Source organism: Canis lupus, chromosome 1 (assembly GCF_003254725.2).
Source record: "Canis lupus dingo isolate Sandy chromosome 1, ASM325472v2, whole genome shotgun sequence".
NCBI lineage: Eukaryota > Metazoa > Chordata > Mammalia > Carnivora > Canidae > Canis > Canis lupus.
The window spans coordinates 117697953-117710837 of NC_064243.1; the positions used below are offsets into that span (position 1 = coordinate 117697953).

General features: G+C 50.5%; 1 protein-coding gene across 2 annotated transcripts; it reads left to right on the forward strand.

Moving 5' to 3' along the window:
* The first annotated feature begins 2909 nt into the window (after positions 1 to 2909).
* ZNF792 (zinc finger protein 792) lies at positions 2910 to 10690 on the forward strand. 2 transcript variants are annotated; one of them, XM_035699928.2, is made up of 4 exons: positions 2910 to 3249; positions 5592 to 5718; positions 6140 to 6262; positions 6895 to 10690. In XM_035699928.2, the coding sequence occupies exons 1-4, from the start codon at positions 3214 to 3216 to the stop codon at positions 8499 to 8501; spliced, it is 1893 nt and encodes a 630-aa protein (XP_035555821.1). In that variant the 5' UTR covers positions 2910 to 3213; the 3' UTR covers positions 8502 to 10690. The 2 variants fall into 2 exon arrangements, with proteins under 2 accessions (XP_035555821.1, XP_048951522.1); XM_049095565.1 differs by lacking the exon at positions 2910 to 3249 and having other exon boundaries at positions 4779 to 5718; positions 6156 to 6262.
* The last annotated feature ends 2195 nt before the right edge of the window (positions 10691 to 12885 follow it).

Genomic DNA, 12885 nt, shown 5'->3' on the forward strand with positions numbered 1-12885 from the left:
TTAAATTATAGTCATTAGAATTGCATATTATGTGAGTTAATTTTCCACTAAAATTTTCATTTGGGGCTTGAAATAATCTTATTTCAGATCTTTTTTTCTTGAGAGTCACTTTTGCTATGTATAGAAATCTAGATTGGCAGGAATTTCTTCAGTAGTTTGAAAAGATCCTTGCATAGTGTCCCTGAAACCACAACTTACAGTGGGAGTGAGAGGTGACAAGTAACCTATTTTGTTATAGCCTCCTAGTTATAGGTTAGGTTAGGAGCCTAAGGTCTAAGACTGAAATTGAGGTAGTGACTGGATGAGGTTTTGGGGTTGTCCTATAAAAGAGAGTTAATGAGTATTGAATGCGTAGGAGGAATAAAAGAGGAGTATGCGGTTACCAAACTGATGGATTGTCTTGAAACTGGTTATATGCTCACCAATTGCTTTTTCTCTTTCTGTCCACCCAGCTTCCCTTACATTTAATTTGAACCACATAAATGAATTTGGGGCAATGAAAAATGGACGGAAGCAACTGTGAAATTGTGTCTCCATTACATCTTCCCTTTGTGCCTCATCCTGGTATGGCCTCCTTGGACCGCTGTTTCCACCTCTCCAGGAGTTAGTGCTCCCTGGTGGGCTGAAGCTTCAGGTGGTGGGCCGATTCAGCATTGATGAGGACAGGCCTGGTCCCCTCCAGCCACTGGACACCAAGCTGGGATATCTTGTGATCATATATTTGTACCTGGATCTGGCTGCTCTGAATGCCACAGGGTAGTCAGGAGGGGAAAGTTTTGGTTCCTGTGACAAAGATATTCCCCTTGATCAACCTCTACTTAGTCTGTTCTGAATTCTCTTCTCTGCAGGGGCCTGACTTTCAGACTTCCATGGTCCTCTCTGCATTGTCTAATTGTAGCAAGAATCCTAAAGTCAGTTTGACCAGAACTACCCTCCGTATTGATCACTGGTGATATCTGATCAGGTCCCTCATTCCCCAACACCCCCCTGGTGACATCTGATCCTCCTAGGCTGCCTTCAGCAATAATTCTGCTAGGTTGGTTTAGCCAGAACCCCTCTTATCTTCTGAAGTCTTCTTTTAGTAATTTCCCATCCCCAACCCCACCTGTTGCTTTGCTATAAATTCCATTTTCCTTGTTCTACCTGGAGTTGATCTCAATCCCTCTCACTACAAGCTCTCACTGCAGTGGTTCCTATTCCCAGCACAATAGGGTCTCTGAACCGTCTGTCTTATTCTCAACAAGTGTCCTGAATTTTTTTCCTTTAATCCCTGAGAATTAGACGTGAGTAATGTATTGAACTTGAAACCATTGAAAGAAACCATGTCAGTTCCATTGTGTCCACTCATGCCTGAGGAGGTTTCAGCCTGATGCTCTCAAATGTTGAATCAAGTGACCTGTAAGAATCCGTCCTTTGCGCAGTAGACTTGTTTGTGAAACTCTCCTGCATGATGCATTTTTTTCTATAATGTATTTTAAATAATAAAACAGCCAAATGGTTAAAAGTGTGCTTTCATGTAAGTATTACACCATCACCGATGCAGTTATTTGCTGAGTCATTATTTGTGGAGCGCGGTCTCCGTTTGCCCTCCCACAAGGGGGTTCGTGACCCCTGACGACGACGTTACAGATCCTGCTGCTAATGGCTCAGGTCCCCCGCAGTAAATACGTGTGGGCCCTGTGACCCTACCAAGGCTCCCCTTTCTCAAATTGGAGTCCCCTGGAGGGTTTGTCCACACACGGAAGGCCGGGCCCCAGCCGCCGAATTTCCGAGTCCCTAGGCCTGGGTTGTTGCCCAAGACTTTGCATTTTTAGCAAATTTCCAGACGATGCTGATGCTGGTTTGAGAAGCACTGAGTGAACCTACAGATCCCGCAGATCAGGCGTTAGCTTCGTCCGTCAGGGCCAGCCTGGGCCCTCCCGAGGGTCCGAGAGGTGGAGGCCCAAACAGGTCTCCGTGGCGCACCCCCGCGGGCGCCTGGGACGCGGCTCCCGGCACAGAGAAGCCCCGGGACAGCCCCCGACACAGAACTCCCGCGCCCCCGACGCCGAGGACCGGCGGGAACCAGCGAGACGCCGGGAGCAGGCGCGCGCCCCGCCCTCCGCACGGACACCCCGGCACCGCCCCTCGCATCCCCGCCTCGCCCCGCCCCTGCACCACCCCCAGCACCGCCCCCTCGCACCGCCCCGGTCTCCCGCCACCCCAGCACCGCCCCCGCCCCACCACCAAGCACCGCCCCAGCACCCGGCACCGCCACCTCCGCATCACCACTCACCACTCCGCACCGCGCCCCCCTTACCACGACCTCGCACGGCCCTCCCAGCACCGCCACCCACACCCCCCGCCGCACGACGCAGCACCGCCTCCCAGACCCGAGCCCTACCACTACCCAGCACGGCCCTCCCGGCACCGCCCCCCGCAGCATCGCGCTCCGAGCACCACCGCCCGGCACCGCCCGCGCACCGCCCCCGCCGCCCCGCCCCTCCACCCAGCACCGCCCCCAGCACCGCCCCCGCCCCGCCCCACCTCCTGGCACCGCCCCTGCCCCTCGCCCCTCCACCCAGCACCGCCCCCTGGCACCGTCCCCCGCCTCTCCTCCCAGCACCACCCTCCACCCAGCACCGCCCCACCGCCTAGCACCGCCCCTACACCCAGCTTCGTCTCACCACCCAGCACCGCCCCCGCACCGCCCCCGCACCGCCTCACTACCCAGCCCCGCCCCCCGCCCCGCCCCGGCCACCCAGCACCGCCCCCAGCACCGCCCCCAGCACCGCCCCACCACCCAGCCCCGCCCCCGCCCCTCCACCCAGCACCGCCCTCAGCACCGCCCCCCGGCAGGGTTGCCCCCCACGCCCCCCCAGCTCCGTCCCCCAGCGCGGCCGTGGGCGGGACGGGAAGCGCCGGCGGGGGACTGAACGCGGAGTCCGCGCCTGGCTCGGGGCCAATGACAGCCGGGAGCCGGGCGCCGCTCGGGGCGGGAACTTCCTGCGTCCCAGGCCCGCCAGTCCCCGCCGGGCCGGGGGTGCGCGCCCGCGTCCCCCGTGGCCTTTCCGGAGCCAGGGGCCGAGGCCGGGGAGCCGGGACCCTGCTCCGCCCCGCGTCCCCCGCGCGTGCACCAGCCCGAGGCCCGAGGCCCGCCGCGCCCGGGGCGGGAGAAGCCGGGGAGCCCTGGGGGCCGAGTCCCGGGCGGATCCGCTGCGAGCCCGGGCACCGATGGCGGCGGCGGCGGCGCTCGGGGACCCGGCGCAGGTGAGTGCGCAGGTAGCCGCCGCGGCGGGGGCCTTGTCTGTCCGCTAGCCTCGCCCGCCTCTCCTCGGCTTTGGAGTCTGGGGGCGCTGGAGGGGAGCCCCGCCCCGCCTGGGGTGCTGGATCCAGGCCGGAGAGGATACCGGGCGCTTCCCACTTCCGAAATCCAGTGGCAGGAGGCGAGCAAGGGTTTCCCGGGCACACGGACGGGCGTGTGCAAATGCTTGGCGGGGAGAGTGAGCTGAGGGTCCGGAGAGCAGGTGGGAGACGGGGAGCCCCGGATGGCGGGCAGAGGAGCTGGGCCTCTGTTCTGAGGGGGTGGGAGCCACAGCCGGTCGCGAGGAGAAGAGGAAGGTGATCTGACTCGGGTCCTGACAGGCTCCCTGTGGACGCGGAGTGGAAAGCTGACCCGGGGGAAGGGTGGAGGCAGGGAGAGCAGGAGCCGCCGCTGCGCTGGCTCGGGTGGGCGCTGCAGGGGCTGGAGGTGGAAGTCACTGGATTCTGGATCCCTCTTTTAAGTCAGGCTGACCAGATGTTCTGACGTGGAAGGTGAGAAAGGGAAGGGATGGTTTTGGGCTTCAGCAGCTGGAAGGCTGGATGGGAAAGTTGGTTGTAGAAGGAATTTTCAATATAAAAGTAGAAGTGAGGTTTTGGCGCCGCTGAGCTCTGGTGTTCCAGAGACCCCTGAGCGGAGCGGAGCGGGCAGCTAGACACCAGTTATGGGGTGTTTGGGGGCCATAGAGTTAAGGTTATGAAGGACTGAATACACAAAGGGACAAAGGCTAGGCCTTATACAAAAATAGAATTCCGACCCACAACCTGCAGGGACCTGCCCAGGAAACCAACCTCTTTATCTACAATAAACAACCCAGGAAGCTAGCCTGCTCACGTTAGACTGCAGGAAGCCAGATTGCTATCTCCAGTGACAAGCCAGGAACAATAGCTTCTCTAACAACTGGCCCCAGATGACCAGGGCTTCATTAACCACTGACAGCTTCTCTAATTTTTGTTCCTGCTTCCAACTTCTCTTCTCTTCCAAGTAGAACCAAATGTACACCCCTAACCAGTCACACAGGGGACCCGCTTCTGGTTAGCCTGGCTCCAGCTTCCCCGTGCCAGCCCCGCCCGTCAGCGCACACTTGAAGGCTTCTGTTTTCTGCTACTCAGCTCTCCCACTCCCCTGCCTGCCTTTGGGTCTGCCAAAACTCGAGCGACGGCGGCTCTCTCCCTTGCCATAGCGAGCTCAGTATAAACAGCCTTGGCTGTTATTCTGCAGCTAAAACATCTAAAATGTGGCATGTGGTTGTGCGTCCGAACCTTCAGGTCCTGGGGGCAACGACGTTCAGCGGGAAAGAGGAAGGTGGGGGCTGAGAACTGAGCACTGGGTCTGTTGCTGGGACAGCATGGTTGGCTTGTTTGGCTTCATGAAGACTGACATGGAAGAGTAGTGGTGGTGGTGGTGGTGGTGGTGGTGGTGGTGGTGGTGGTAGTGGTGCTCTGTAGGGAAAGGGGGTGTGGCTGGGGGTGTAGAGATGGATGGGATGGAGAGGATCAGTAGTAATGGAGATTGGAGCTTAGTCACCCCTCCACATCCTCAGCAGGACTTTGTGGTGCCCCTTGGTGGGGCCGGGGGTTTTCAGTTGGGCTGGTGAATTAGCTTAGGGGCAAATGGTGTCAGCTGGGAGCAGGTGACCCTGAGTGGGTGGGGGTAGGAGAACCCATGTGCAAGAGGCCCAAGGGTGTCTGATATGTGTGGCTCTGCATAGCTTTGGATTGAAGCCAGGAAAGGACCAGGCAAAGGGACCTTTAACTCCCTGGCGAGTGTTGCCCTTGGCGGTGGGAGCCATCCCGGATGGGATCATGGTTGTCTTTGCCAAGAACTTTCCAGATGTCATGTGTGGAGTAACATGAGGGTCCATGGCGATGGCTATGATGTGGGCTGAGATGGGGGAGGGCACGGTGACAATGGGGATGCAGCAGTGTGGTCCAGAGTCTGAGGAAGGTGCAGTCCAAGTTCTTGGCCCAGGACCTTGTGACTGGCAATTAAGGGAGAAGATTGAGTCCATGTTTGTCTGTTAATGACATAGGAGGGGGGCCCACAAAGGAGGGGGTTCAGTCCTGCACTTCGGGCCCAGAGCGTAGCTGGTGTCTCTCTCCCCCCTGCCTGTTGATGTTGTGGACCACCACAGTGGTCAGACGAGGCATAGAAAAACGCAAACACCAGTGGAACCAGGGCCTTGAGTCTCCTCTGAGTTGGGAGCTAGGGAGGAGGCAGTGCAGGGGACAGACAAGGGAGTCCTGAGGAGAGAAGCTGATCATGGCATGAACTGTCCCCATCATGGCAGGGCTGTGTGACCTTTGAGGACGTGACCATTTACTTCTCCCAGGAGGAGTGGGGGCTCCTTGATGAGGCTCAGAGACTCCTGTACTGCGACGTGATGCTGGAGAACTTTGCACTTATAGCCTCGCTGGGTAAGGCCTTCCCACCCACCTGATGTCCTGAGCTCACGCTGCCTGTCCCCTGTTCCTTCCTATGGCCAGACTGTGGCACCACTTCCTTCCCAGTTCTCCCAGGATATGTGGTGCACATTGGAGGCCTGTGCCATGTGCAGTGTCCCATCCTCTCCCTGAGCCACCCCAACACCTGCTACCCCAAAGCATTGTGGGGAAGGGGCCAGAAGTGAGGAGTCTTGCATGTAGCCCCATGGATCCTGGCTGGCTCGGCTGCTCTCTGCCTGGGTGACCCTGTCCTTGAGCTGATGTGTCCTGGGGCCTGACTGCTGGGAACACTGTGTGTTCCTTTTGTAATATTTCACCTTGTTTCCTGTGGTCTGTCATCAGGTAGTTCACCTGGCCAAGTGCTGGCCACTTAGCTGCCATGTCTTTCCCTCAGGACTTACGTCTTTCAGGTCTTACATAGTTGCCCAGCTGCAGATGGGGGCAGAGCCATGGGTACCTGACAGGGTGGACATGACTTCAGCCATGGCAAGAGGGGCATACAGCGGACCCATCTCTGGTGAGTGGGGGGTGAGGGGGCAGGTGACATCACCACCATCCTCACATCACACCTGCAGCTTTTCTCATGTTCATCCTTGTTTTGGTGCCCAAGCCCATGGCCACATCTCTCTTCTACCTTTCCTGTTCTTGACACATCGCCCATTTGTCATTTCTGCTCTGACTTGTGACCCCTGACTCACTCTTTCCACAGCTCCCCCTGTGACTGTCTCCACCAGGACATACACTTAATGTCATGATATGTGCATATTTCCCTTTCGTAGTCCTTAAACAGTGGCTACTCAGTTGCAATCAGATTTTCCTGGGCCTGGACACGCCGTTCTGCACAGGGCTTATGGGTTAGCAATAGCTAAGGCCCTGCTGAAAAGCCTTTAGAGAAGTGAGATGAAGACCCCACCTTTTGTCCCAATACTGTGCCCATACTTGTGTCCTTGGTCCTGGCAAGGCCACCCTTAGTTTGTGACCTTGCCAATCACGGTACTGCAGAGCAGATCATCCCTTACCCTGACTTCAGGCTTCTCGTCTTGCCAGCTATCCTGAGGACCCATTCCAGGGTCAGGGGTGCCTTTGTCATGGGGCTGCTTCCTTCCATCAGAGCTCCTAGTAACTTCACCAGCATTTCTCTGTTTTCAGGTTTTTGCTGTGCAACAGAGGCTGAGCATAGTGTGTCTGTAGCAGGAGTGTCCCAGGACAGGAAGCTCAAGGCGGCTCTGTCCAAGCAGAAGGACTACTCCTGTGACATGTGTGGCCTACACTTGAGAGACATTTTGCACCTGGCTGAACACCAGGCAACACATTCCAGCCAGAAACCATACATGTGTGAGGCACCTGGGAGAGAGTCCAAGTCCAGAGCAAACCTTTACAAGCATCAGATGCAGCAGAGTATAGACAAGCCTGTCAGAAGGGATGAGGACAGGGCCTCATTTGTGAAGAGCTGCAGAGATGACACATCAAAAGAACCTTTTACAGTCAGGGAGGGTGGGAAGGACTTTGTGGGTGGGACAGCTACATCTGACCTTCCGCAGCATCAGGTCGCTCACAGAGTGGAGGAGCCACCCCAGAGCACTGGTCACACTGTGCAAAGCCACAGCAAGTGCGGTGAATTTGGGAATGCTTTCAGCGACAAACCCACACCTATTCAGCACCAGAGAACCCACACTGGAGAAAGGCCTTATGAATGCAACAAATGTGGGATATTCTTTAGCCACGCCTCTGGCCTCTTTCAGCACCAGAGAGATCACAACAGAGGAAAGCCCTATGAGTGCTGCGAGTGTGGGAAGTTCTTTAGCCAACACTCAAGTCTTGTTAAACATCAGAGAGTTCACACTGGGGAAAGCCCTCATGTGTGCAGTGAATGTGGGAAATTCTTTAGCCGAAGCTCCAACCTCATTCAGCATAAGAGGGTGCACACTGGAGAGAAGCCTTATGAGTGCGGTGAATGTGGGAAATTCTTCAGCCAGCGTTCCAACCTCATTCATCATAAGAGGGTTCACACTGGCAAAAGCGCTCATGAGTGTAGTGAGTGTGGGAAGTCTTTCAACTGCAACTCCAGCCTCATTAAACACTTGAGGGTTCACACTGGAGAAAGACCTTATAAGTGCAATGAATGTGGGAAATTCTTCAGCCACATCGCCAGTCTCATCCAACACCAGATAGTCCACACTGGCGAGCGGCCTTACAGGTGCAGTGAATGTGGGAAAGCCTTCAGCCGAAGCTCCGACCTCATGAAGCATCAGAGAGTCCACACTGGGGAACGGCCTTATGAGTGCATCGAATGTGGGAAATTGTTTAGCCAGAGCTCCAGCCTAAATAGCCATCGGAGACTTCACACTGGCGAGAGGCCTTATCAGTGCCCTGAATGTGGGAAATTCTTTAACCAAAGCTCTAGCCTTAATAACCATCGGAGGCTTCACACTGGCGAGCGACCTTATGAGTGCCTGGAATGTGGGAAAACCTTCAGGCAAAGATCTAATCTGAGGCAGCACCAGAAGGTTCACAAATCAGACAAGCCGTATAAGTGCAGTGAATGTGGAAAAGCCTTTAGCCAGAGGCCTACCCTCGTCCGGCACCAGAAAATTCACACCAGAGAAAGGAGTGCAGAAAATGTGCACCCTCCTCCAGCACAGCGATGTGCAGTGGAGATGAGCTCTGAGAACAGTCTCTATAAGGGGGCCATCAGCCAGAGGTTGAACCTTGTTCATCCCAATGTCCACACTGGACAGATTCCCTATGAATGCTAATTATGTTGGAAGCTTTCTGGAATAAAGTAGCATTTTCTCACCATGGACTCTATCAGACCTTTGTCACTGCGAGTGTTTGTGGAAGAAGCCGTTTAGCTCTGGCAGGTCTCCAAGAGCGTGGGTCAGCCAGTCCCTGTATTCAGACTCCTCTCTCCCAGGAGGGAATCCAGAGGAGCCTGAGGCCACAGGGAGATGTCATTCCCTCCCTCTGACCAGTGTAGCTGTGGACATGACCCATCTTTGACCATGAAGACCTGAGCTGAGTTCTGCTGGCAGCTTGTGGAGAAGGTTTCCCTTCTTTCAAGGACATGGCTGATCTCATACGATGCTCATGGTGGATTTATCCGATCTCCACATTACCCATCCCAACAGCTACCTACTTTGCATTGCCTTAGTGATAAAGCCACCTTAAATCTCATGTGTCTTGATCACTGTGGAGTGGGTTGAGAACAGTTGAGGTCTACCAAACTAAAAGGGCCTCTTAAACGTATTGCTTCTAAGGGAAGAGCAGGATGGTTGGAGAACAGCTCTTAGTCTAAATTTGGCCTCCTCTGTGTTGCTGCTCAAGGCCTCCAGGGGAAGATGGTAGGACTTTGTGGGCCTAATGCAATCTGAATGGCATGAATTTTTGTGAGCCAGAGATTACTCCGAGGACAGGGCAGTTGTGACAACCTCCACTGCATCTGGGAGCAACATGAATAGGGCCTCTTGTTTCCCAGATACTGTTTACCTGGCTGGCACCTTCCAAGGAGCCATATGCCATGAATTTTAGCATCTGGTATACAGGTTTCCTAATTGTAAGACTTACTGGGACCAATTGAGACCATAATTTGTATGGAAAAACTGCGGGTAATAATGGAGTAGGCAAGTCTACAGCAAACTAGAGGGAATGTACCTGTTCTAAAAGTGCATCCACAAATGTTCCTTTGAATGTGACTCTGCATTCAGGATTCAGGCTCTGCAGAAATTCTCAGGACCTCTAGACCTCTGCCCTATGGCTTAGGTCACCAGCAGAGCAAAAATCGAAAGGTTTTGTGCATACTAAGGCTCTCTGCACTATTTGTGTCATGGCCATTGCTGCATTGGCAGGAGAATAGGGGTAAGAGAAGGTAATCTTGTACTCCAGGGATGTAGCGTTTGTGACATAGCCAGCCATTTTTGCAACCAAGGCTTCAGAGACAGAGAAAGAGAGCAGAGTCAATATAGGGTTGGCAAATCTAATTTTCTAAAATGAATGGGAGATCAGATTTTTATGTGCAACAATTTCTTTAAATGTTTTATTGAGATATAATTGTCATGCAATAGTTGTACATATTTGATGTGCACAATTTAATAAGTTTTTCAGTAAGTAAACACTCAGGGAACCAACACCAGAACTGTGACAGTGGACCTATCCATCACCCACAAAGCTACCTCGTGCCTTTTACTTTCCTTCCTTGCCTTCCCAGAAAACTATTGATTTACCTTTTTTTCTCCCACTATAGATATGTTTGCCTTCCTTAGAATTTTATACAACTGGAATCATAAAGTATTTCTACCCTATTTTTGGTCTATTTTCTTCCACAACAGAATTATCTTGAGGATTATCCATGCTGTATGTATGAACAGCTCATTCCTTTTGCTGTGAGTGGTGCTCTCTTGAGATCCATCACAGTTTGTTATGCTTAATTTTTAAATTAAAAAATCTCTGGTAAAATACATCATAAAATTTACCATCTTAACCATCTTTAAGTGCATAGTTCAGGGGTATTAGGTACATTCATATTGTACAACCAGCACTACCATTCACATCCTGAGCTCTTTTCATCTTGCAAAACTGGAAGTCTGTACCCATTAAACAATAATTCCAAAGACCCCACCACCACCACCATCGCCTAAACCCCTGGAAACTGCCCTTCCACTTTCTGTTTCTGTGAATTTGACTGCTTCAGGTACATCATATAAATAGAGTCATCTAGTATTTGTCTTTTTGTAACTGGTATATTTCACTTAGCATTAGTGTCCTCAAGGTTCATCCATGTTTTATGGCATGTGTCAGAATTTCCTTTCGTTTTAAGGATGCATAGTATGTATTCATAACATTGTATTTCTATGCCATATTTTGCTTTTTATTCATCTATCAATGGATATTTTATTTCCATCTTTCAGCTATTGTGAATCATGCAGCTACGAACATGGGTGTAGAAATCTCTCTTTGAGACCTTGCTTTCTGTTCTGTTAGACATATCTGGAAATGGAATTACTGGATCCTATGGTAATTATATTTTTAATTTTTTGAGGAACCTCCATACTGATTTCCACAGTTGCTCTATCATTTTACATTCCTACTAACAGTAGGAATATGGGTTCTGGTTTTCCCATATCCTCACCAACACTTGTTTTTTTGCTTTTTTTTTAAGATTTTTTATTTATTTATTCAAGAGAGACACAGAGACAGAGAGGTGGAGACACAGGCAGAGGGAGAAGCAGGCTCCATACAGGGAGCCCAACGTGGAACCCTATCCTGGGACCCCAGGATCATGCCCCGAGCCAAAGGCAGACACCCAACCACTGAGCTACCCAGGCATTCCCACTTGTTTTTTCTTTGAAAAAAAAATTTTTTTAATTTCTGAATAGTATCTAGCTAGATAGATATGAAGTGGTTTCCATCTATCCTAGCTTGTTGAGTGTTTCTATCTTGCAGGAGTTGGATTTTGTCAAATGTGGGTTTCTTTTGGGGGGGGTTGCATCATTTGAGAGGATCCTGTTTTTTCCTTCTATTAGTGTGGGGTATTACACTGATTTTCGTATGTTGAACCTTCCTTCCATACCAAGAATAAATCCCACTTAAACATAGTGTATAATCCTTTCAATGTGCTGCTAAATTCTGTTTGCTAGTATTTTGAAAATTTTAACAAAGGTTAGTGTTATTTCTTTAACATATAGAATTCACCAATAAAGTCATTGGGTCCAGAGCTTTGTCTGTTGTGGGGAGGTTTTTGGTTGTATATTCATTATACTAATTATAAGTTTATTCAGATATTCTCTTCATGCTTCAGTCTTGACAGGATTTGTTTCTGGGGCTTAGTCTATTTCATTTAGGTTCCATTTTTTTGTGTGTACAATTGTCCAGAGTACTCTCATTATCCTTTTTACTTTGGTAAAATTGGTAGTAATGTCCCCACTTTTACTTCTGGTTTTAGTATTTGAGTCTTTTAGTCATTCTAGCTAAAGGTAGTCAATGTTGTTAATCTTTTTAAGAACCATCTTCTGGTTTTGTTGATTTTTCTGTATTGTTTTTCTATTCTCTATTTTTTAAATCTGTAGTCTTTATTATTTATTTCCTTTGTCTAGCTCTTGGTTTAGTTCTTTTCCTAGTTCTTTAAGTTGTAAACTAAGGTTGTTGATTTGAGATCTTTCTTTTTTAATGTAAGCATCCTCCTTCATACATTTTTTGCTACATCTCATAAATGTTGATATGTTGTGTTTTTCTTATCCTTTTTTTTTTTTTTTGAGAGAGAAAGAGAGAGAGCGCGCATGCTGAGAGAGTACATACACATAAGCAGAAAATGGAGATCCAGAGGGAGAGGGAGAGAATTTTCCTTTTTAAGATTTTATTTATTCATATGAGAGAGCGAGGCAGCGTAAGAGGGAGGGAGCGCAAGCATGTGAGCATGAGCAGGGGAAGCAGGAGAGGGAGAGGGAGAAGCAGACTTCCTGCTGAGCAGAGCCTAATATGGGGCTCAATCCCAGGATGCTGGGATCATGACCTGAGCCAAAGGCAGATACTTAACTGACTGAGCCACCCAGGTGCCCCAACAGGGAGAGAATCTTAAGCAGACTCTGCATTGAACACAGCCCTGACCCGGGGCTTAATCTCAGGATCCTGAGATCATGACCTGAGCTAAAATCAAGAGTCGGATACTTAACCAACTGAGCCACCCAGTTGGTGCTCTGTATTTTTGCTTTCTTTCATCTCCAAAAATTTTCTAATATTCCTTGTGATTTCTCCTTTGGTTCCATTGTTTAAACCTGTGTTTAATTTCCACAAATTTATGAATTTTCCAGTTTGCTTTTTATCAATTTTTAACTTCATCCTGTTGAGGTTGGAGAAAATAGTTTGCATATTTATCTTTTAAAATCTATTAAGCCTTAATTTGTGGCCTAATGTGGTCTATCATGGAAATGTCCATGTGCACTTGAGAACAATGTGTTTTCTGTTGGTGGTGGTTAGAGTATTGTGTACATTTCCATTAGATCTGATTGGTTTATTGTGTTGTTCTAGACCTTTATTTCCTTAATGACTTTTGTCTATTGTTGAGCACAGGGTATTGAAGTCTCCATCTAATGTAAAACTATTTCTTCTTGCCAATTTTTAAGTCATATATTTTCTTGGTCCATTATT

What these genes read in the sequence shown, in the direction of transcription:
- ZNF792 (XM_035699928.2), top strand. Translation starts at nt 3,214, where the DNA reads ATGGCGGCGGCGGCGGCGCTCGGGGACCCGGCGCAG. An exon ending in CGCTCGGGGACCCGGCGCAG is followed by an intron (nt 3,250 to 5,591) that starts GTGAGTGCGCAG and finishes CCATCATGGCAG; the next exon opens with GGCTGTGTGACCTTTGAGGA. An exon ending in ATACAGCGGACCCATCTCTG is followed by an intron (nt 6,263 to 6,894) that starts GTGAGTGGGGGG and finishes CTCTGTTTTCAG; the next exon opens with GTTTTTGCTGTGCAACAGAG.